Genomic DNA, 26,411 nt, shown 5'->3' with positions numbered 1-26,411 from the left:
TCAGTACAGGCCCAAAAAGTGAGATCCTATCTTCAAAATAACTAGAATAAAAAGAGCTAGAGGCATAGTTCAAGTGGTAAAGCACCTGCATAGCAAGCACGAAGCCCTGAGTTCAAATCCCAGTACCACAAAAAAAATGAGTTTAGTTCATACTTTTCCCCAATGAATAGAGATGAATTAGTGATTAATGATAGCTATGATCTAGGTGTATATATATATATATATATATATATATATATATATATATATATATATTCCTATACAGGTATATCTATGTCCTATTTGGGCTGATTTTTTTTTGACCTTTGTGGGCCTCAAGTTCCTTATCTGAAAAACTAAGGATTTAGATTAGACTATCTTATATCAGCTATGAGACCCTTGCTGATCCTAAAATTATATAAATTGATTCATTGTATTATTCAAGGATATAACAGAAAAGTCTACTCAACTGTTCAAATCACTACCCAAGACCTGTCCTTCTGCATAATACAGTTCTTTTATTGTTTCTATTAAAAACCCTTGAGGGAAAGAAATTTGGTCAATACACCACATCAGAATGTAATATCTGCATGTCCAACCATGAAAGAACATTATTGGCTCTCTGAACTGGTGGCAAAATTGACCCAGGGAAACCTTATATTTATATAGTATTTTTAATTTTTCAAGATTCTTTTATCATTCATTTCCTTGGTGTTAACCTCACAAAGCCTAGGGGAATAGGTGGGGCATTGTATTGAAGTAGGAGCTGAAGTATCCAGATAAAGAATTGTCCGAGGTCATCTAACACCAGAACTAAAATAGGAACTAAAATAGATGAGTTAACCTAAATCCTATTCTGCTACAAAATGTTCTGCCATTATTGTTTACAAAATAAATCTTTGAATGTCAGGCTTTTTTGCTTTTTGTTTTTGAGATAAGACTTTGCTATATAGTACAGGCTAGCTGGAAGTTGCCATGTAGCCCATGCTGGCCTCAAACTTGTAATCTTCCTGCCTCTACCTCCCAAGTGCTAGGATTGCAGATGTCACCACACCATGCCTGCTGAGTGCCAGTTTTATGAGTTTTCTCCCAGTGACTTTCCAGGACAATTCAGAAAAGTTCATGTGACTCCTCACTGAAATTCAGTGGGAGTGTTCCGCAAAGCCAGAAAGGATGTGTCATGCTTTGACAGCTCCTTTGAGCCGTTAGAACCACCATAAAGAGTTTAATAGACACTATCCTGACTTCCCTTCTTACTTCAGTGACAAAAACCATTGTATCTGGTTTCATATTTTAGCCCTATGGCCAGAGGGCTGGGTATGGAATTGGGAAATTCATGAGACCCTCCCAAGGGAAGATAAAACATCTAAGAGTCAAAGTTTGACTGTTGCATTTCTGTTCTCATTAACGATCAAACAATGGAAATTCCAGCTCTACCACTTGCTGCACGCATATGCAACTGTGGGAAAGTAACTTAACTTCTCTGAGCCTCAGATTCCTGAGGTCAAAATAGGAATGATAATAGTTTTTGTGAGGATTCAATGAATTAACTTATACAAAGTACTTACTATGCCTAACAGGTAATCGAATCCTTACCTGCATAATTTATTCCACTCATCTAGTTTTAGAATTGTGCCTAGTGCATAGTAACCACTCTAATTTTGAGCTATTTTTACTATTTTTGTTGGAAATTTAATTTTTATTTACACAAAAATATTTAAAATTGCTCTACAATTTAAAACATTAGTGTGCTTTATGAGAAAGTATAGAAAACTTAAATTGAAGGAATTTGGCCATTTACCTCACTATCTAAAATAAAATTTTATTTTAGGTAAAAATATATGGGGGATGGTAAAAGAAGGATGTTAAGAAGGTGAATATGGTTGATGTACTCTCTTTACAAGAATGAATATAGAATTTTAAACTTGTTGAAAATACCATAAAAAGAGGGCTTAGGTAGAAAGAAGAAAAATAGAGGAGATGAACCAATTCAAGTTATAATACATATATATATGGAAATGTCACAAGGAAACTTCCTGTGTAGCTATCTTAAACAAACAAAAATGTCATTTTTTTTTCTCTTTTACAAAATCAGAGAACAGAAGGGCAGAACAGATCCTATCCTAGGTATTGGTACCAATAGGAGGTGGGAGGATGTAGGGAAAGAGCACAGGAGGGTGAATATAGTGCAAATACTGGGTACACATGGATGTAAATGGAAAAGTGAGACCTGTTGAAACTGTTCCAGGAATGGGGAGAGGGAGATAAATGAGAATGATGGAGGGGTTGCATTCAAATACGATATAGTTGATATATTATAAGAACTTCTGTAAATGCCACAATGTACCCCCACCCAGCACAATAAAAACGTTAAAAAATAAAAACATAAAATAAATAAAAAATATACATATGTCTATGTGTGTGCATATATGTATATATACATATATCCGTATATATGTATATATGTGTCTCTTATGCTCAATGTCCTTAGTCCATAAAGTGCAGATCCTACGCTAAAGTTCTTTGTCTCCTCTGTCTAAATTTAAGGAATAGGTCAGGAGTTTACATACATTTTTCCTGGAAAAACAAATTGGCTTAACTCAATATGTACACAAAATTGTAAATGATTCTCTGAGTTTATATGAAATGATGGGCTCAACCACAAATGTTTTGTTTCTCTTGCTCCACACTTTAATTTGTGGCTTGACCAATACTTAAGTGAAAGAAATACCAGGACCAACAAATAAAAACTGCTTGCTTTTGTTTTAGATATTCTCCTATAACAAGCATTTTATATACTTAAATCAAAGTTAGTGCCCTGAAGGACAGTAAGCAGGACTTATGAAGGAAAAAGAGGAACCTCTAACACAAAAACTACTCAATTCCTTAACATAACTTTGTCACTGATGGATTGGGTCATGTCAGAAAATCCTTAACTTCTCTAGGTTGAGTTCTCTCAATTATACAATTATCCTAGATAAATTCTGAAATCTCATTCCTAAGAGTAAATCCTATTAGCCTTACTTATTTGCATGTACTTTGGTGATGAGAACTCAATTAATGACTTGTAATTCAGCACTATTATGAGTTTCTAGTCTCAGCGTTCCTTCTTGTGTTTTGCTGGTTTGCATACCCATCTTCTGATCTGTTTTAGGCAGATTCTTCTCTATTCTCTAGTAAAATAGCTGTTTTAAGCTTTAATCTGAGTCAGCATGATCTGGTGGGCCTCCCAGCCCTACACGTGCTAATTTACTAGGGCTGTGATCAGGTATAAAATGGCATTTCTAACAAGATCTCTAGTGATGTGAATGCTGCTGGCTTGGCAACCATTTGAAGACTCCAAAGGACGTAAAGTTGATGGACACTTAAGGAAGACTGAGCAGTAAAAGTTACCTCAATGTAACTGTAAGAACAGTCACTCTGGCCTTCCAGCTCCACATGGGTGAAGTTGATCTCTATTTTCTCTCCCTCTGGCTGCTTTATGACATAGAAGCATTGCCTATTGTGAGCCAAAGATCCAGACAATTCAGGAAGAAAGATCTCACCCTGTGGGTCCACGAAGCTCCCTCCACAATGCAGACCCGCTAAGGAGAATGGGGAAGAAAAGGAAAGGTCATAAGGATGGCCATTGCTGTGGCTCCCAAGCATTGGATCCAGTTTTCAAAAATTTACACACACACACACACACACACACACACACACACACACACACAATCATATACCCACTTCATTCACCCTGTACAAGTTTATGCCTCTCATTATAAGATTTTCAGTTTGATCCATGTACAGGACATGCCTTGAGAACCTAAAGAAATAGATGTAGAGATGTGTGATGGAACTTCTAATTCACCTTTCTTTCTCTATATAAAATACTTTTTAAATACATTAGCACTCTGTTTCATTCCAAGAAGACTTAAGGCACTTTATTTAAGAAGTGACAAAATATATAAATATATAAATGATTTGGATCAAAGGAAAAACCAATGCAGAATAATATGTGGCCAGAGAAAGGTAGACAAGCATAAGATAATACTTGTAAAGAGCTGCACATTACAGGAAGTTAGTTGCTTCAGGTGAGCCTGAACCAAAAGGGGGACCAATAAAGACGTTAATTGTTCCTTCTCCTGACACTGAAGTATTTTTCCTATAAATTCTCATTAAGGATACAATCATTGTCATGAACAAAATTGTCTAGATTCCTAAAATAAAAATCATGGAGCAGTTCATTTGTTTTGTTGTTTTCTGGTTTTAAGGCATCTGTGCAACCAAAGGCATCATAGCTAACAATATTTTATTAGAAATGAACTCTAGGGACCAAGACACTGCCATCCTGCAAGCCAGCTCTGTGCAGCTGGACTTGATCCAAGGATAAAGTCAGATGTGTCTACAGACAGGTTATATCACTCACGTGAACGACCTCTCTCACAACAAAACATCAAATGCCTCTAGGGAACTGAAGTTCTGAATTATTTAAATTTAGGTTCCTCATACATCTCTATTAAAATGTAGAACCCATAATTTAGGGACTAAGGCATATTGTAGTATTGATAATGGAGCATTGGGAAGATAAAGGAAGAATCTGTAGCTATGGGAGAAATATATATATATATATATATTTATATAAAGAGATATCATTAGTCTAAGAAAGCTAATCATGTTCAGAATCACCTTAAAATATAAACATATGAAAGCCCTTCAAATGCACAGTAAACTCTCAAACTGGAAGGTTACTTACAAGGCGATGTTAGGTAGGTGATGTGGAAGCCTTGGTCACTAATCTCATTGTCAGAATGAAAATGAATTCTGGCAGTAGGACCTGTGGTCTGGAGTGGTGGGACAGAAAGAGTGGTGCAGAATTTCCCAAGAACAGGATCTTGTTGCAAAGGACCATCTCGAATCTAAAACCAAAGATTGGATCATTAAGGTCAAGGTGGTCAGGTTTTAACAAACCATGCCATTCCAAACATAAACTTTAGAAAATCTATCATTTAAAAGTGATGGCTCTAGGAAGTTTCCCTATCATATCCGTAATCAGCACGATTGGGGTCTGATGAAGGATGTATAATTTCATTATTCCATGTGTCTTATGTACTATCTAAATTTCACTTCTAAAGCTAAGGATAGATTTTGAATTTCAGTGCTTTCTTTCCTAAGGTTTTCCCCTAGATATTTGTTGAGAAATGATAAATTCCAAGTGATCTAGAAGAAAATGAATATATACAAATGAAATAGATGAAGGGACCACTCATGATCTCAACTGATTCACAATTTATTCTAGGTGTTGGGAGGGAAAGAGTAAAGTCAAATTAGACACAAACTAAAGATGGCCTAATAGGGTTAACAAATTCAAAAAGTGCAACTTTGATACTAACTATGTACCACAATAATGACAATATCATCTTAGAAAATTTTTAATTGTTGGCTTTTAATCCTCTGAATAATCATGTTTATATATCTACAATTCTGTTGAAATTGCAAGGTCTATATGTACTATGTAGAACATCAAGGAGTCAATAAACTAAACAACATTTTAATTAGTTAATTTAATAGTTAATTTCAACTATTCCAATTACTTTTCCCATTGGCAGCAAAATTATAGAGCAGCATTATTTTGTTTTTAACTGCTTCCTTGATAAGAAATGAGTGATATTTCAATATTGTCAGAAAAATTGATATCTTCTATTATATGATATCAAGGAATTAATACATAGGAATAAAAAAAGCCTCTAATTTTAATTTGATGGAATTTATTGATATTAATTTCAGGATAACTCACTCTTTACTGTTAAGATTTAAGATTATTTTGCTAAAATTTTCCAAGGAAAGGCAGATCTTATAATCATTCCCAAAGGCTCCAAATTCAGTATTACAGCTACTGAATTACTAATGACTTCAACTTGTGGAGACCCTGCTTGACAGCTCCATGCCTCTGTCCTTCATAAATAATTCCATAGCACTCCACTCTTCTCTAATGGACTTGGAAAAGCTTATTGCCTTTTTAGCACTACTGTGGGGTACTGAGATGTATAATGACAAATACAAAACAACAATCTCCTCAATGATCTTTTCAGTCCACAATTGGAGAGCCACATTTCTTTTAAAGAGAGCCATATTTTTGATGTATCTATGTGCCTATAGAATTTGAATATAATAGCCTTTTTCCCCCTCCCCCAAAATTTAATCTTTTAATAATGGGAGGCAAGAGAGACTCAGATTGACTCCCTTCCTCCCAATGATTATTTTCAGTATTTTCCAGTGAGACTCACCACTTTCAACTCAATCACTATTAACTTATTTTTCTTCATGAAACACTATAATTAAGTTGTGAAATACCATGCTAGTTTACAACTGAAGATTTGAAAACACATTGGAGGAGATACACATATTTGGTGTTTATGTAATAGTAATTACTTCTGCTACTCCTAGACTACCAGAAAAGGACAGGGAAGGCAAGGCAGTCTGTTTTCCAGATTCAAACGGAAACCAGAAGATTCAGCAACAAACTGGCATAAGTGAGAATAGGGATAAAGCAAAACTTAGAAATTAGCTGTCTATTGAGAAATGTATCTAATTATAATTAGTAAATTGGTATTATCCATAGGGCATCACCAAACTGTAGAGCCCTGAGTCCTAAGGATAGTATATTCTATCTACACATAATTGTTTACCTCCAAGTAATCTTTGCCACAACCATCATGGTGTTCCAGGCTCAGGGTCCCAAAAGTAAATGTTATCAAGAGTTCAGCACTGGTTCTAATGTGCCAGACACAATCTCTTCCTGGGGGGTAGTTTCCAGGATACCCCGGAGACTTGATTGAACCATAAGTGTCAGTCAGTGTACCTCCACATTCTAAAATAAAAGTAAAAAATAACGTTGTACCTGCGTACAAGTTGTAAGTCATGTAGAATTATCTAAGCCCCTGCTTTAAGAAGACAAGTTTCATTTAAGTAACTATTAGTGGTTTTGGATACCTCCATAAATTAAACAAGGCTTTTATATTTCCAGCTTCATCATTATAAATCTAAAAGTAACTAATAAGTAAATGAGTCACTATGTGCAAGTTCTATGCGTATATGCTATCATATGGTAACATGATTTAAAATACAGTGCTGAACCAGCTGAGAAATGATTAATGGGAGGTGTCCTTCAACGTTTTCACCTTGAAGAAATCTCTTCAAGAGATTTCTATATAGTAACTCTTTAAAAATTCTGGAACTTCCATCATCCCCTCTGTTTTTCAATAAACCAGATCACTTTTTATTTTAAATAATTAAGCATCATATAATTTTCATTGAGAAGACTTCTGCAACACAATCATATAGTTAAGCCATTCATATTATAAATGAAAGACATTCAAATGTGCATAGGAGTGAAGCCACTGACCCAGGAATGGAGCAAGTGGGGGACTGAGCCAGATTTTCAACACTGACCCCACTACCATCTCCTATTTCACCACACCAGCTCCTTAGCTGACTGATCAATGAAGGAAGAATCCTTCCTTCATTACCACCCACAATTTACGGAACAAAGAATCTGTGGTGGCTTGTAAGAAATGCTGCTGTAAAATCGAAAGAGAGAAATGCTGACTAATCTAGACTGTAATAAATATACGTTAGGACAGAAATGAAATAAGGTGATATTTTAGATGTACAAGACAAGAGATTTATATAACCATGCACATTACTTATACAAAAAGTTTGTTACCAAAACAAAACATGACACAAATTAGTTACATGGTTCTCATTGTTCCTAATGAGAAAACATATCAGTTCTTCAGAAGAAAATACATTTTCAAAACTTAAGACGTAGAAAACTAACAAGTGAGTAAAAAATTTAAATGCATAAAATACTATAAGCAAAGTATTTTATAACAAATAACAAATTTAATAACAAAATGGGAGAAAATATAATACATAATAAAGAATTAGAATTCCTAACATAAAGATCTTGTAAAAACAATAGAGATGTAAACAGAGGATGCACTGAAAAAATCCAGATGTCTCCTATTCAACATCACTCATCATAAAGAAAGCAAAAGTAAAGGCTGTTCCTTACCTCTCAACACAAAATTGCTAATGAAAATACAAGATGGTACCATTACTACAAAGACAATATGGCAACATCTAGCAAAACCTATGTTTTTTTGGCCATACAGTCCCATCTTCAGAAACACATTCTAAAGTTACACTGGCAAAATTACAATAAGACAAATACACACAGAATTTTTAGCAGTAAAATTGAGAATTCCAAAGAACTGGAAACTGCGAAGTATATCTTAACAAAATATCAGATGATTTTCAGTTATCATACTATTTGTAGTAATATTAGTATTATTGTTTCAAAAATTTGTAGGATTAAGTATACAGGTGATATGTTTATGTCATCAGGGACCAAGAGGTTTGAAAATAATCTAAATAAACCAATATATTGTCAGATCACTGTGAGTACAAGTTTTTCCCCTTAAAAATAAAAAAGTACTTTCTACTTCTGTCCACTGAAAGATCTACAGATGTTGTGAAAGGAATAGGAGGTCTCAGCGGGCCCCAACCCCCTTGTTGGAGAAACCAGTACCAAACATCCCATGTAGATAAGATAAGCAATGCGGCAGGGCTCAGTTAGGGCATATAGAATGTGGGGAATGTGAGCGGGGGGGTACATGCAAGATGTGAAGTACGTGCAAGATGTGAGGTACGCGCAAGATGTGCTCTGCCTGCTTGCCCAATGTTGATAATGAAAATATGCATGTCACCGCGGTCTATATAAGACTTCCCCTAAAGAGGCTCAGAGTCGTGTTTTCCTAACCGGTCCTGCGTGTCCGTGTGGGAGCTCGACCCTGGCTAGCCAGCCCAATAAACTCTGCTTTGTTGATTGCATTCACGCCTGGCTCTCTGTCTCTCGGGGGGAATAGGATTCCGGGTCCTAACATTTGGAGGTCCCACCGAGATTTCATTTTCTCGAGAGACAGAACCTGCCTGTGAGAAAGCAGGGGCGATCCCAAGTCCTAGGCGTTGGGAGGGGATCCCAGACCCTCATTTGGAGGAACTTGAGTGTTCCATTTGGGCCGCGGCGGGGATTCGGCCAATCCCCAGGGAGATTCATTCTGGGAATCTCGCAAGGAGGACCACAGGGTCCTATTGGGAGAGGCTTTCCTCTCATTTGGGCTCGAGCATTTTAGGAACCCTGGCGCCAGGTGAAGAACTAATTGAGCTAGTCGACCGACCACCGTCAAGTGGACGCCTTTCGGCCTGATATCCCAGTTGGACGGTGAGGAGGTTGAATGGGGTGCGCACCAGTGTGAGAGAAGGACCGGTCCGAGCGAGTGCTGGAGAGTGTTGTGTGTGTGTGGAATTATTGTTGCCTTTACCCTTTTTGTTCTATCTCTCTTGGTGTTTGAGTCTCCTTCCACAATGGGACAGGGACAAACAACCCCAAAGTCTCTGATCCTTTCTCACTTTCCAGAAGTTAAAGAAAGGGCCTTAAATGCGGGTCTGGTCATCAAGAAAGGTAAGTTCGACACCTTTTGTTCTGCAGAGTGGCCCACCTTTGGAGTCGGGTGGCCCATTCAAGGTTCCCTCTCCCTAGACCTGATCACTAAGGTTAAAGCAGTCATTTTTCAGCCAGACAATCGAGGCCATCCAGACCAAGTTCCTTACATTTTGGTTTGGGAGGATCTGGTGAGGAACCCTCCCCCTTGGTTAACAGTTTTTCTGACCCACCCCTCCAGTTCGGCCCCCGGGGCTAAAACCCCAGTCACGCCCGCCTTGGTCATAAAGGAGGAGGAAAAACTTCCTCTTCCCACCTTGACTGGTCCTCAAATTAGGGCATCTCCTTCACCATCTCCGGTCTTACCAGAGAGTTCCCCCCTTTACCCATCCCTCGCAGGGGCAGAGGAAGATCGGCCGCCTCCATACGTGACTCCCCCTGGCCAAGCCAGTGCCCCGGAGGAGGAAATTTCCTCATCCTCCTCAACAGGACTGGCAGCAGGAGGAGGAATGGGTCGAAGACTTCGCCCCCAAGGGATCCGGGAAAGGGAGGGGGAAGACGGGCCCCCCTCATCAACACAGGGGGAGGAAACTGTCCCTACACTTCCAGTCCGGATGGTGGGCCAAGGGGGACCGGGAGGAGGGCAACAGTTTCAGTACTGGCCCTTCTCCTCCAGTGATCTATATAACTGGAGGACGCAGAACCCGCCCTTTTCTGAAGACCCCAAGTGTCTCATAGATCTCCTGGAGTCCATCATGCATACACACCGTCCCACTTGGGATGACTGTCATCAGCTGCTCAATACTCTTTTTACGACGGAGGAACGAGAGCGCATCCTCAACGAAGCGAGGAAGAACGTCTTGGGGGATAATGGGAGACCCACAACTCTCCAACCGGCCATAGATGAGGCTTTTCCCCTACGCCGCCCTAATTGGGATTTCGGGACCGCAGAAGGTAGGGAGCGTCTTCGGATCTACCGCCAGACTCTTATGGCCGGTCTCCGAGCGGCCGCCAGAAGGCCCACCAATTTTGCAAAAGTGAAAGCAGTCGTTCAAAGGGAAAACGAAAGCCCAGCCGGTTTCTTAGAGCGCCTCTATGAGGCATACCGTCAGTACACCCCTATTGACCCTGAGGCGGACCTTCACCGGTCTGCTGTGGTACTCTCATTCATTAATCAGGCAGCTCCAGACATTAGGAGAAAACTCAATAAACAGGAAAACTTAGGGGAGATGACTATAAGGGAAATGCTGCAGGTAGCGGAAAAGGTCTTTACCGCTAGGGAAACTCCAGAAGAAAGGGAGGAAAGACAGAGAAAGGAAGACAGGGAGGCCCAGGAGAAATTGAGAAAGGAGGACCAGGAGTTCCAGGCTAAGGAAAACCGAAAGCAACAGAGAGAAATGGCTCGTATTTTCCTAGCGGGTGTCCGGGACCAACCCAGGGGAGGGGGCCACGCCAGGACCCCGGATAAGGAACACTGTTTTTACTGTAAGGAAACGGGGCATTGGAAGAGAGAATGTCCTAAGTTAAAAGGAAGAAGAGGGTTTGGAAGGAGACCGGGGGAAAACAGGGAAAGGGAACGAGCAGTAGAGCAGGCCAGAGTCCTCCTAGCCGGAGAAGAGGACTGAAGGAGACGGGGCTCAGACCCCCTCCCCGAGTCCTGGGTAACAATGCATGTGGAGGGGAAGCCGATGGGGTTCATGGTGGATACCGGCGCCCAATATTCGGTTTTAAACAAGGCACATGGACCTTTGAACAAGGCACGAACAAGTGCTGTTCAGGGGGCCACCGGTACGCAGTTATGTACATGGACTACCAAAAGAAAGGTGAACTTAGGAAAACACCAGGTCACACACTCCTTCTTGGTCGTCCCTGAGAGCCCCGCTCCCCTGCTCGGAAGGGACCTACTCACCAAAATAGGGGCCCATATCCATTTTGAACCAGATGGAATAATTGTGACTGATCGAGAAGGGAGCCCGATTCATGTCTTGTCCCTATCATTGGCTGACGAGCATCGTCTGTTTGAGAGTCAACAGGAACCAGGAGGGGACATGACTCATTGGGTAAAAAGATTTCCCACGGCCTGGGCAGAGACTGCGGGAACCGGCCTCGCCAAACACCTCCCGCCCGTAGTTATACAATTGAAGGCTTCTGCTCTCCCCATTCGGGTGAAACAGTATCCTATGCCTGAGGAGGCCCGAAGAGGCATAGCCCCTCATATCCACAGGCTAATAAAGGAAGGAGTACTGAGACCTTGTCAGTCTGCCTGGAATACTCCTCTGCTCCCCGTCCGAAAGCCGGGAAGCGGGGACTATAGGCCTGTGCAAGACCTACGAAAGGTAAACGAGCGGACGGAGGACATTCATCCCACCGTTCCGAATCCCTATACCTTGCTCAGCCACCTACCCCCCTCGCAAGTATGGTATACAACCCTTGATTTGAAAGATGCTTTCTTCAGCATTCCATTGTCAGAAATTAGTCAGCCGCTATTTGCTTTTGAATGGCAAGAAGATGGGGGCCAATCCGGACAGCTCACTTGGACCAGACTGCCGCAAGGATTTAAAAACTCTCCCACCCTGTTTAATGAGGCCCTGAGCCAGGACCTGGAACCTTTTCGTCGGAGCCACCCACGAGTCACTCTATTACAGTATGTTGATGACTTACTGTTAGCGGCAGAAACCCGAGAGGAGTGCATCAAGGCTACTGAACACCTGCTAACGGAATTAGGCGAGCTGGGGTATCGGGCAAGTGCCAAGAAAACTCACATCTGTAAAAGGTCAGTGACATATTTGGGTTATCAGATTGCAGATGGGGCAAGATGGCTGACTGATGCCATGAAACAGACTATTCTGGCTATCCCATCCCCGACATCCACTAGGGGGGTGAGAGAATTCCTGGGCTCCGCGGGGTTCTGTAGACTCTGGATTCCAGGATTTGCGGAAATAGCCAGACCCCTATATGAGGCCACCAAAGAAGCTCCAGATTGGAGTTGGGGAGAGAGAGAACAACAGGCCTTTGATCAGCTAAAAGACGCTCTTTTGCAGGCCCCTGCCTTAGCCTTGCCAGATCCTACAAGACCATTCACTCTGTTTGTAGATGAGAAAAAGGGGGTAGCCAAAGGAGTCTTGACCCAACAGCTAGGTCCCTGGAAGAGACCAGTGGCATACTTTTCCAAGAAATTAGACGCAGTAGCGGCAGGATGGCCCCCCTGCCTCCGCATCATAGTGGCCATTGCCGTGCTGGTGAGAGAAGCCGATAAACTAACCTTTGGACAGGCCCTCTGGGTAACGGCCCCTCACCCGGTGGAGGGAATCCTTAAACAACCCCCTGGGAAATGGATGACGAATGCCAGGCTCACCCACTACCAGGGGCTCTTGTTGGATTCCCCTCGGATCACATTCACAGATCCCGTAATCCTGAACCCTGCCACCTTGTTGCCTAACCCGGAACTGCAGACACCTGTCCATAACTGCAAAGAATTCCTCTCCGAAGTTACACAGGTACGGGCTGACCTAAAGGATACCCCCCTGTCCGGCTGCAAATTAAACTGGTACACGGATGGAAGCAGTTTTTTCCAAGATGGAGCCCGAAGGGCAGGGGCAGCTGTAGTCGACCAAGAAGGAAATACGGTATGGAGCAGCGCCCTCCCACCCGGAACATCAGCCCAAAAAGCGGAATTAATTGCCTTGGCAGAGGCCCTGGAGAGGGCAAAAGGAAAGCGAGTCAATATCTACACCGATAGCCGCTATGCTTTCGGTACCATCCATGTCCACGGGGCCATCTATCGCGAAAGAGGATTCCGCACAGCAGAAGGAAAACATCTAAAGAACCTAGCCGAAGTCCAGCGTCTATTAATGGCAGTGGAAAAACCGAAGGCAGTGGCAGTGATGTATGTCCCAGGCCACCAGTCTGCCAAGACGCCGGAAGCTGTCGGTAACAACAGCAGATCAAGAAGCAAAGAGAGTAGCAATGGTGAGTCCTCCCATGGAGACAGGGCAACCTTCCACGGTTGCGGCGATAGACGTGCCGGTCCCAGAGCTCCCTCCGCTACCCCTCCGACCAGAATACTCCACAGAGGATTTCACTTGGATGAGAGCCCACTCCCCCTTTAGAGAAGGGGAAGACGGATGGAAAAGCGACTTGGAAGGCAAGTTAATTCTGCCTGAAAAACTCGGACGATTCCTGTTGGCTAGCTTACATAAGTCCACCCATTTGGGGCGGAGAAAATTACTAGACTTGTTGACATCTGCGCAGCTCCGATTTCCCAACCAGACCATAGCAGTCCGCCAAATTGTGGAAGATTGTGCCAGCTGCACAATCATGAAACCAGGACGAAGGGAGGGGCACCATACAGGTACTCGGGAATGGGGGAGGGCTCCAGGAAGAAGTTGGGAAGTGGATTTTACTGAGGTAAAACCGGGAAAGTTTGGGTACAAATATTTGCTGGTATTCATAGATACCTTTTCAGGCTGGGTGGAGGCTTTTCCCACAAAGAAGGAGATGAGTCAGGTAGTGGCAAAGGCTTTGCTAGAGGAAATCATACCCAGATATGGGGTGCCCGAGGCAATTGGGTCAGATAACGGTCCGGCTTTTGTTAGTAAAGTCCTGCAGGGACTAGCCCAGACTATGGGGGCCAATTGGAAGCTACATTGTGAATATAACCCCCAGAGCTCAGGGCAAGTAGAAAGGATGAATAGGACACTAAAGGAGACTTTAGCCAAATTGGCCCTGGAGACTGGCGGTGATTGGGTGACGCTCCTTCCCTTGGCCATCTTCCGAGTCCGGAACTCCCCCTATGTCCATGGGCTAACTCCCTTTGAGATCCTGTATGGGGCTCCACCCCCCATCATTCAGAGGACCTTAAGCCCAGAACTAGGTGATCTGGCCCCAAATTACCTGACCATGTTGCAGGCTTTAGCTAAAGTGCAACAACGGATTTGGCCCTTAATTCAAGCATACCACGCTGTTAAGAGGGACCCGGCTCCGGAACATGGCATAGTCCCGGGTGACATGGTATGGGTTAAAAGGCATCAGTCCAAAACCCTAGAGCCTAGATGGAAAGGACCTTATGTTGTACTGTTTACTACCCCTACCGCCCTCAAGGTCGACGGGATTGCAGCATGGGTACACCATTCCCATGTAAGACGGGCTCACCCTCCGGAGAAAAAACAGGAAAATTGGTCCGCACGGAAGCATCCAACAAACCCACTCAAGCTCCGGCTGATACGGGATGCTCCGAAAAACGAGAACACTCCAGATGCTCCGCAGCCCTCCTAGAATGGGATTATCACCTGGGTCCACTACACCCACATCAGACCGGCAGATCCGGTAGCTATGAAGAAAGGCTTCCTGCCAACAAGAAGGGTGTCCCACCACAAGGAAAATTTTTTCAAACTCAAACTTCATACTGGACCTCGGTAACTTTATTCCTTTTTCTAACCCTGTCCACCACTTGCTGGGGGCATACAAATCCACATCAACCTTTTAACCTGACCTGGATGATTGTAGATGTGTCCACAGGAGACATTCTTAACCAGACCTCCAAGGTGACCCCTCCCAGCACCTGGTTCCCAGAATTATACTTTGACTTAAGGGCCTTATTCACTGGCAGGGGACAATGGGATTTGCGCCAAAGTTACTTCTATGTCTGCCCCGCTCCCCAACCCAACCACAGAAAAAAATGTGGAGGAATCGCAGACTATTATTGTAAGTCATGGGGTTGTGAGAGCTCAGGGGATATATGGTGGCCACCCCCCGAACAGGGGGACCTTATTCAATTAAGTAGAGTCTCTCAATCTGGCATTACATACCACCAACCTAGACCTATAAATAAGGGATGCCCAACTCCCCCCAACTGTAATCCCATTATGATAAATTTCACTGATTTAGGAAAAAAGGCAACGAATTGGGAATTGGGTAAATCCTGGGGAGTCAGACTCTACAAAACAAATCATCCAGGAGCCCTTTTTACTTTGCGGCGTGTGCAACAACCAGTCTCTACTCTAACAATAGGCCCTAATAAGGTACTTAGGCCACCCTATGTAAAGCCACCTCCCCGACCTCCCACAGCTCATCACCTTCCCTCAACCATAGCCCGGGCTAATGTTACAACTCCAAGACCATCAGAAACCAGCCCTCCCCTGGTGAGGCCCAGTCTCATGACCGCATCTAAAGACCCCCCTCTGGGAGCTAGTGGGTGCTGCCTTCCTGACGTTAAACCACACCAACCCTAACATGACTAACTCCTGTTGGTTATGTTATGATGTGAGGCCCCCATTCTATGAGGCAATAGGGCTAAACACCACTCACGATACCTCATCTGAGGAAAACCCTACTCAATGTTCCTGGGGAGACCGTAAGAGAGGTCTGACCATACAGCAGGTAAGCGGCCAAGGAACCTGCTTAGGAAAAGTGCCAAAGAACAGACGGGACTTATGTACTGTTATTAACGCCAGTTCTACCTGGGAAAATGCTATTAAATGGGTAATTCCAAAGGACAATGGGTGGTGGCTATGCTCGCGGTCTGGACTCACCCCGTGCCTATCAACTAAGGTGTTTAACAGCTCTAAAGAATTCTGTGTTATAGTGACTGTGCTGCCCCGCATCCTCTATCATTCGGAAGAGAGTCTATATTCATACTGGAATACAAAAATGGTTGAAAAAAGGAAAAAGAGAGAACCTATTTCCGCAGTAACTATTGCTACCCTACTCAGCCTAGGGTTAGCGGGAGCAGGAACCGGCATAGCTTCTTTGGCCACCCAGCAGAAAGGGATGTCTTCGCTGCGTGCAGCCATAGACGAAGATATAGAGAGAATAGAAACCTCCATTAGCCACCTAGAAAAATCCCTCACTTCCCTGTCTGAGGTAGTACTTCAAAACCGACGAGGTCTGGACTTGTTGTTCCTCCAAAAGGGGGGACTATGTGTTGCTCTAGGGGAAGAATGTTGTTTTTACGCTGACCATACCGGAGTTGTTCGTGACTCCATGTCTAAACTTCGAAAGAGCCTGGAACAAAGAAAACGAGAAAGAGAGGCCAGGGAAAGCTGGTTCGAGTCTTGGTTTAACCAGTCCCCATGGTTGGCTACCCTTTTATCTGCATTGGCAGGGCCAATAATAATCATCCTATTACTTGTTACCATAGGACCCTGGATTCTAAACCGACTTATGACTTTTGTCAAAAGTCGAATTAATACTATCCAACTTCTGGTCCTCCGCCAACAATATCAGGCTCTTCATCCCCTTGAGAATGATTCCTCAATTTAGGCCGTAAGAAAAGGGGGGAATGAAAGGAATAGGAGGTCTCAGCGGGCCCCAACCCCCTTGTTGGAGAAACCAGTACCAAACATCCCATGTAGATAAGATAAGCAATGCGGCAGGGCTCAGTTAGGGCATATAGAATGTGGGGAATGTGAGCGGGGGGTACATGCAAGATGTGAAGTACGTGCAAGATGTGAGGTACGCGCAAGATGTGCTCTGCCTGCTTGCCCAATGTTGATAACGAAAATATGCATGTCACCGCGGTCTATATAAGACTTCCCCTAAAGAGGCTCAGAGTCGTGTTTTCCTAACCGGTCCTGCGTGTCCGTGTGGGAGCTCGACCCTGGCTAGCCAGCCCAATAAACTCTGCTTTGTTGATTGCATTCACGCCTGGCTCTCTGTCTCTCGGGGGAATAGGATTCCGGGTCCTAACAGTTGCTAGGTTAGTAAAAATAGCCACTCCTAGCATTCAGATGGTGGGATCTAAATCCTTCCCACTAGAAAAAAAATGAGAGCTCTTTAGACAAATAGTTGGTTCTAGTCCTGAGATGTAAATGTATAGGAAAAGTCTAAAACACAAAACAAAATAAAACAGAGTAGTAACTAGTTGATCATTTTGAAGAAGGCTAGAGAACCAAGACATTAATTTGAATACCTGGGGGGAAAAGGAGAAAATCAATAATTAATTTATCCTACATTTCTTATGTGATCTGTATGTAAAAATAAGCAAATAATTGATGTGGGAAAGCTCTAATCCATTGAATAACTTCAGATAATGAGTAAAGAAGAAATCATAAAATTTCATTTTGTGAGCCCCAATGAATATTCTTAACAATGAACCTAACGATTGCTAAAAACATTAGTGAATGCACAAAAAAATAGAATTTCAATGGGAAGAGCAACATTAGAAGGTCAACACACTCTGATACATGTTAAAATCATGATAGAGAGACGGGCAGATATTATATACTTTTGGAGTGCTGTAAAAATGTAATACCTGCAGTTGAGAAGTCTTTACATATAGAGTGATATTTAACATCAGGTTGGACACAGCACAAACAAGATTATTGTGCCCAAAGATATGTCAAAACAAAATAACCAAACAGAGTCAAAATTTGAAAAAGAATTGGACAGGAGCAATATAGAAATATGACTACAATGAAACATCGTCATAGCCTCCAGCATATGTGTGATTAAAATATCAAAAAGAGAGGAGAGTGAAAACATGACAAAAGTTGTATTTGAAAAAATACTGGCTGTGACTTTTCTAAGAGGATAAGGAAAGTTAGCTTATAGATCAAAATGTAATGAAAAACAAGGGTCGTTACCTCACATCCAAGCTGTGGAAAACCAAAAAAACAAATCAAAACACATTTAGACAGGGGTCAAAAAGACATAAAGACATTTTATCTTTGGAGGAGATGGGGGGGGGTCTGTTCAAAGAGAAATTATGGAAGTCAGAAAATAATGAATTGCATACTTAAAGGGTTAGTAGAAAGGAAATTGCCCACCTAAAATCTTATGTGTGTTAGTATCCTTAAAGTTTAATGTGAAAAATTCATTCTCAGACTACCAAAACCTGGAGATTCTGTCAGCAGTAGATACACTGTATCAGAAATATTGAAGGGTGTTCTTCAAGCTAAAGGAAAATGATCCTATGCAGACTATAAAATTGTCTTTGCATACAGTATGATTTTATGTAGAAAACATTCCTAAAGACATCATCAAAAACTGTTAGAATCAACAAGTGAAAACCTTTAAATTAATCAGTAAAGCTGTAGGAATAAAAGTTGGCTGTGTCTATACCCATTAACAATGAACAATCCAAAGAGAAGAAAAAATCTTATTTACAACAGCATAAAAATAACTGGAACAAATTTAACTATGAAAGAATTAAAATAAGCAAAGCAATCTTGAACCAGAAGAATAAAGCATCACACTACCTGACACAAGAATATACAATAAAGTCATAGTAATCTAAATGGTGTGTTACTATATTAAAACAGAGAGCCCAGAATAAATCCACACATTATACTCAACTGATTTTGGATAAAGGTGCTAAGATCACACAACAGGAAAATATAGTCTTTGTTATACATGATGTTGAGAAAACTTGCAAAAGAATGAAATTTTATACCATGTCCAAAAATCAACTCAAAATGGATTAAGGAGCTAAATGTATGACCTGATACTGTAAAGCTATGATAAGAAAATATAGAGACAAAGCCTCATAACATTGATCTAAGCAATGATTTTTTAGACCTTACTCCAAATTCACAGGCAACAAAAGAAAAATTAAGGTTGCATCATACTAGAAAAACATCTGCCCACCAAAAGAAACAATCAACAGAGTGAAGAAAGAGCCTATGAAATGGGAGAAAGTATTTGCAATCTATATTTGTCATCAGGAGTTAATATCCAAAATACATAAGGAATTCAAACAACTAAACAGCAAGAAAAAAGATAATCTAATTTGAAGGATCTGAACTGACATATCTCAAAAGAAGACATGCAAATGGCTGAACTCAATGTAATCCACCACATTTATAGAATAGATCATCTTACTATAAACTTATGATCATCTCAATAGATTCAGAAAAACTGTTGTATATAACTCAACACCTATTTGTGAAACTTGGAAAACTAAGAATAAAGGATATGGGGTTTTATTCTGGTACTGCTCTCATTGAAAAGTAGAGATCTATGTCCACTCTTCTTCAAGCTAAGCAGGCTTGTAACTAATTCAATAAATAAGTTTGGCAGAAGTAACACCACGTGACTTTTAAGGATCAGCCCCCCTCCACCAAAAAAAAGGCCACCCGCACCCATCTGACTTCTTTGTAATGCTTACTCTGAGAGAAGTCACTTGCCATGAAAGAAGGGCCACTACTCAAACAGCACCTTATTTGAGGAGTAACAGTTAGGCACTCAGATCAACACCCTGATTGTGCTCTCATCCAAAAGCAGTATTAATTGTTAGCCGTAGTGGGGGCCCTTTTATTTTTCAGTGCTGGGGGGGCTTAAGCCCAGGGCCTCACACATGCTAGACAAGAGCTCTGTTACTGAGCTATCCTCCACCCAAGTCAGCCACCCTGAAGGTTCAGCCCAGTTGAGCTTTTTGATAACTGTCATCCCAGGTGACATCTGATTGTAATCAATTAACAGATTTCCAGTAATAACCGCCGAGTTGGACCCCTTCCAAATTCCTGGCCCACAAAACCAGAAACAAAATTAAAAGGATTAGTGCTTTACAACACTGAATTTGTGAGTAATGTGTTATATACTGGATAAAAGTTGTCCACAAAAAACTTACAGCTAATGTTATATTCAAGATGTAATAATGAACATTCCCCTAGGTAGTCAGGAAAAAGACAAGGGTGTCTACTCTACCTACTCCCCCTGCTTTTTGGCAGTACTGGGGTTTAAACTCAGGGTTTTGTGCTTTCTAGACAGGTGACTGCCAGCCCTTCTTGGGTTGGTTATTTTTGAGATAGGATCTCAATTTATGACAATGTCATCCTGGACTGAGAGTCTCCTATTTATGCTTCCCACTATAGCTGGGATGACAGGCACTCACTACCATGCCCAGTTTTTTTTTTTACCTGTTGAGATGGGGTCTCATGAACATTTTGCCCAGCTGGCTTAGAACCACAGTCCTCCCAATCTCAGCCTCCTAAGTGGCTAGGATTACAGGTGAAGCCCCTGGAGCCCAGCCTTACCCTATCATTTTGCTTAACTTTGTATTGGAGGTTTTAGCTGGGGTGAGTCAAGAAAAAGAAATAATAGTTACAAAGACTCACAAGTGGTATAAGTTTACATGAAAAAATATACATTTTTTTTTAAATTTAGGATATGAATTTAACAATGTGGCTACAATCAAATATTTTTAAAATATATCAAATATCTACACAGTAACAAGAAATAGAAAATTAAATTTTAGAAAAATTAGCATTCCACATAGCATAAAACATTAATTGTTTATAAACAAATTTTACAAGATATATGGAATATTTAAATACTGAAATCTATGGAACATTGCCAAGATAAATTGAAAGAGAGCTAAAAATAGAGACAGTCCATGTTAGTGGATGGTGGGCCTCAATTTTAAGAGACCACTTCTTCCTAAATTCATTATAGAGTCAGCGCAATGCCAATAAAATTCCAGCGGATTACTGAGGGAAATTGGTTAGGTGATTCAAAAACACATGTGGATATACAAAGAATCTATTCAAATTTAAAAAGAGCAAGGCTAGAGGATTTACCCTACCAAATTTCAACCTTCAGTAGTTAAACTAAGGAGATACCAGAAGAGATAGAAACTGATAAAAAAAGATAAGAAATTTCAGAAATAGATCCACAGATTTATTAATAAATGAAGGTTGGTATCCTGTTCTACCTTGGATGTGCTTAAAATTTGATAGCTAGGAGGCCTGGCTCAAGCAGTAGGGTGCCTGCTTTCTGCAAGCACAGAGCTCTGAGTTTAAACCCCAGTACTGCCAAAAGAGAAAAAAATGATAATTGAAAAGGTTTAAAAAAAAAAAAAATTGAGTCCCAAAACCAAAATAACAAAAAAGAACAAGTTATCGTGTGGTCACTAAGATATAGAATATTACATGAAGGGGTAGACCATGTCCTCAGAGACATCCCTGAAGTAATTTTATTAGCAGAATTTTAAAGCACACTGTTCAGTAACTTCATCAGACTCATTAAAACTCGTGGACTTTAGTCCCTGTCAACACATCCTAATTTTGTTATCTTTGAACACCTAATGAAATCTATTCTTTTTGGATTTATTTGACTTTAAAATAATTCTAAAAATGTTATGTTTCTCTGGCTCCCAAAATCTGTCACAATATTCATCAAGAAAACCTCGAGGTTTTGCTTTGCTCCTCCCTTGGGTTACACTCACCTGGCTGCTGTGTTTCCCATCTTACTGTGACACCTCTCCCAGTTCTCAAGTGTTCAGAATAGAGATGGAAGTACAGCGCATTGTCACTGCTGACCAGACCCTCAGGGCCTTGGTGGCCACAGAATCTTCCAAGTGGAAAAGCTGCAGAGGAGTCTCCATCGTGGATCTGAAGAAACTCATGTGGACAATTGTTCACTGGCTCCAAGTCGAAAAAACTGAAAGTGATATTTAGAACCTAAAAAATATAAAAGTCACTGTAAATTATTTTTCATTTCCATGTTAATTCTATTAACTAGAATTTATTGATATAGAAAGACATACTTATCATTTTCTGATTACCCAACAATACTTACAGCAATTCTACATATTAAAGGACTTGTATTAAAAATTGCTATGAACACCTGGTAATCCCAGCTACTTGGGATGCAGAGGTCAGAGGATTGCAGATTGAGGCCAGCCTGGATAAAAAGTTAATAAGACTACATCTCAACAAATTAGCTGGGTATGGTGGTTCATGCTTGTAATCCCAGCTATGTGACATGGGAGACAGAGGTAGGAGGATCATGGTTCAAGGTCAGCCCCAAGTGAAAAAGCAAGACCTTATCTGAAAAGTAAAGTAAAAAGGCTGGGAATGTGACTCGTGTGGTAGAGCACCTGCATAACAAACGCTAGGCTCTGAATTCAAACCCCAGTAGCACTAAAAAAGAAAAAATTGCTAAGACCAAGCTTTAATTGATATCAAAATATATCAAAAATCTTTGAGGACATGGAAATGCTACATATCCTGATTTGATTATTACACACTGTACACATGTTTGAAATTATCATATTGCACCCCATAAAATATGTACAAATATTATGTCAATTGAAAATGTAATGAAATAAATGTTCCTAGAGTTCATTACACTGTCAGATATCAGATACAGTCACTTCAAGTGAATGCCTGACAGTGTTTGTAAATCAGTAAAATAAATTAGTCATTTAAAAAGTCTACCTTGAATTAAGTCAAACTGGCTAATACTGCCATTCACATGCCTGGTCCCCTGAATAACCTGTGTAAGTATTATACACACATCTGTTTTTAATTGCTCCGAAAAGATGCTGATGCTCAGTCCAGACTGACAAGCTCAGGTGCCGGCTAAGTGGACATGGGGTAGACATGTGTTGAGTATGCAGATCTCCGGGGACTGCATATCGCTAACAGTGAGGACTACTAAAAGCAGGGAATGATGAAGACAGCAGCATGGGAAGCACTGAGTAAGCAAGTATAAGAGAATGAACATGAAAGAGTCTCTGGGGGAGAGTATTAAAATGTACAACTTCACAAATAGTAATACAATTAGTAAAACAAAAGATTTCGTACCAGCAACCTCATTCAAAACAATCAACCAACCAAAGGAAGGCTATTCAATTCATTTTTCGTCAGAACTGAAAATCACAACAGTATTCAGCTAATGAAATAGAATTTCAGGCTATTTTTTAAATCTTATGCTAAGATATTTTGAGATCATTACATTATTTTCCTCCTTGAAGCAATTTAAATAAAAATCAAATGAATGTTAATTAATTTGATTACTTGTACATATTTTACTGTAATATGGTGGGAAGAAGAAACAAAACCACAATAACTAAGAAAAAGCAGGATACATTTTCTTATAAATTGGTAATGAGCATATTAAAAGATTTTCACATAAGAAATTTTTCTTGGAAAAAGGTGTTTTCAATGTCAGGAAACAGAATTCATGAAAACTAAATGGAAGGAAGGAAATTCACATAACACACGCATTGGGAAATTTACTTTGGAATTTATTCTATTGTGAGGTTACCAGGCTCCAAACACCTTCTCTCCTTAAAAGAAAATAATGTTTTCTGTAATCTTAGTTTGCTGGAAAAAGTTAATAAGATTTCAAGAGAAAATCTTATCTATTCAGACATGCCACTTTATTTTAACAAGTTCAGGATTGGTTGAAAAACAAATACTTAGAAAATCTGAGTAATTGAGTGGGATAACAGTACTGAAAACCTTGAGAGTGGATCTTAATTTTAAGAGTGGAGCTGAAAGTCAAAGGTCAAATGTTTTCCCTCATGTGGACGCTAGAGCTATATGTTAAATGTACACATAAGTACATGTATGATCATATATATATATAGCAAGAAAGAGAACAAAATTGTATTAGTGAGTGTCTGAGGGGGCTATGTGAAGTGGAAGAGGGAAAGAAAATGTTAGAGAATGAAAAATATTGAAATATCCCTCGATATATGAAAATAATATAATATATTGTAAGCTATTAAATTATAGGGGAGCATGGTGATAAGGAAAGAGTAAGTAATGGGGGATCAATCTGATTAAAGCCCGATATATACATGTCTGAAATATCAAGGCAAACCCCCCTTGGACTATCAATATACACTTAAAAAAAAAATAATAATGCCAGGAGGGTTAAAACCGGTGTTTTCCAGGGGAGGGCATAAGAAAAGAGTGAATGAGGGTGAATATGGTGGCTGTATTTTGTATTCATATATGAATAAAAGAATGAAACCTGTTGAAACTGTTCTCAGAAGAGGGGAGGAGGGAGAATGATGGAAGGGGTAAATCTAACTAAGATACATTGTAAGCACATATGTAAATACCACAATGTATCCTCCTATACAACAATTTTATGCTAACAACCAAATTTTTTTTAAAATAGTGGAGTTGAATAGTGTGGGATCCTGCGTGCCTTTCAAGTAACCCACACCTGGATAAATTTTCCAACTGCCTGAACCTGTTTTGTCACACTTAAAATGAAGGTTATAAAAGTTCTATCTTTAGGATTATGAAAGTTAAAAATGCAATGATGTATATGAAGTGTGGACTTTAGTCCTTGGTGCACAGAGGACGTTTGATAAGGAAACTATCTTAGTATCTTTCACTATTTTGCATAATAATCAATATATAACCGAGATGACAGCACCTTCAAACACTACTTTCTCAGTAACAGCATGATAACACAAGGTAGCGCCTGGCTTATAGTTAACCAAGATAGAGAAGCATCCAGTTGTAGACAACACATGGACTTTGGAACCAGACCCACTTGACTTTGAAATGCAACTATTCCAATTACAAACTAAGTAATGTTTAAACAACTTCTCTTAGTTTCTGTTATTTCATCTATAAAATGAGCATATTGTTATTTATTTCAAAGAGTTAGTAGAGGGTTAGAGAAAGGTAGGCAAAATAGCTAGCTCAAAGCTTGGTACTTAGTAAAAAATATATGAGAGCTGAGTTCATCTTGTGTGCTTTATGTAATGATTACATAATATATCACTTATTCAGATACATAAGTGAAATCTTCATTTGGACAGTAGTTACTACACTTACCTTCCCCAGTTCAGTTCGGATAACCCAGAAGCAGTTAACATCGTGAACATAACCAGTATCAGGGCTCCTGTAGTTAAAGCTTCCATTCATCCCTGAGAGGGACCCCCCACAAACTGCAAAGGAAACAATGTAGAGCTGTGCTTTACAGAAACTCCTAAAAGGAAGAGGCTAGGCAACCGAGCCTACCATTCCCTCTTCTCTGTCTCTTGTCTGGTGATGCCTAGCCAAAGTCCGCCATTTATTCCAAGTCCAGTTGATAGTCCATCACCTTCTTGTCTTCTATTTTCCTGTACTCTACACCTGTACCTGAAACTTGACTTTAATGCACACACTTCAGTTCATAGCTTTAGTTCTGCCATCTTGTGCCATTTTCTCTGCCGTTTTGTGATAGTCTTATATCTTAGCCAGAAGGTGAGCAGATAGTAAGTGGAGACGGTATTTTATGTTTCCATTTTCTCCACAGGGTCTACTGTTATCCTAAACAGATTATCACATCTCAACAAATGTATTGATTCAGAACCAGGAGTAATAAGCGAGGGTGGAGTTATCAGAAGAGACTGTTTGGAGGGGGTTGAATGTGAAGTACAACCGAGCAACACATACAGCATGATGGAAAACAAGGACAGAATTTGGAGAGGGTTGTGTGAAGACATTTCCCAACTAAAAGAACATGGTTTGAACAATTCATGGTGGCACATGGAGTCAGGTGACAAAAGAAAAATGTCTGCCTTGAATCAGAGTATTTTTAGGACACTAGTGAAAAATAATGTTAGATGGATAGAGTGGAGGCTGTTTATTGAGAAACAATCCCAATCTCTATTTAACAGGCAATGAGGTGCCAGTGTATGTTCCAAGCAGAAGAGTGATATGATTAAGCAAAGTATTCTAGGGAAATTAAAAGGCTACAATATAGAAAGGAGGGAACTATAAAAGGCAGTACCTTACACATTTTATATTCACAAAGGATATAATAAAAATGGCAAATGCCAATTTAATTCTTTTGAAGAAAAATTCTGGCTTAACTGGAGATTTATAAATATGTACCTTGTGAATTCTAGGTCATTTCTACAAGAAAAGATTTCATTCTCAGCATCTGAGCATATGGACAAGAAAGGAGGTTCAGGTGGAGAATCTGTAGGACTCACTGAAGATACTTTTAAGTTTGTGTATCTGTGGTGTAAGAAACACTGACCATACCTTGCTGGGGAGTCTGACAGTGAGATCCAGTCCAAGAACTAGTGCATTCACAGCCGAAGGCATTAATGCCATCAACACAAGTTCCCCCATTCAAACAGGGGTTGCTCAAACACTCATTGATATTTTCTGTGCAGTTGACACCAGTCCAACCTGATTCACACTTACAAAAGTAACTAGAGACTGTATCCTAAGGAGAAAAAAAACATAATAACATAAAATAAATGGTT

At 40.5% G+C, this 26,411-nt stretch overlaps 1 protein-coding gene across 1 annotated transcript in view; it reads right to left on the bottom strand.

Annotated features, from left to right (window-relative positions):
* Nucleotides 1–26,411, bottom strand: part of Cubn (cubilin) — a 253,945-nt gene that overhangs the window by 209,785 nt on the left and 17,749 nt on the right. The window contains exons 12-17 of the mRNA XM_074056589.1: nt 26,185–26,371; nt 24,988–25,100; nt 21,627–21,861; nt 6,648–6,829; nt 4,715–4,877; nt 3,373–3,563 (exon numbers count right to left, since the gene is read on the bottom strand). Coding sequence (XP_073912690.1) covers nt 3,373–3,563; nt 4,715–4,877; nt 6,648–6,829; nt 21,627–21,861; nt 24,988–25,100; nt 26,185–26,371 — 1,071 coding nt within the window. The remainder of the gene's footprint in view (nt 1–3,372; nt 3,564–4,714; nt 4,878–6,647; nt 6,830–21,626; nt 21,862–24,987; nt 25,101–26,184; nt 26,372–26,411) is intronic.

Source organism: Castor canadensis, chromosome 15 (genome assembly GCF_047511655.1).
Source record: "Castor canadensis chromosome 15, mCasCan1.hap1v2, whole genome shotgun sequence".
Lineage (NCBI taxonomy): Eukaryota > Metazoa > Chordata > Mammalia > Rodentia > Castoridae > Castor > Castor canadensis.
This window is presented reverse-complemented; position numbering and strand designations above follow the sequence as displayed.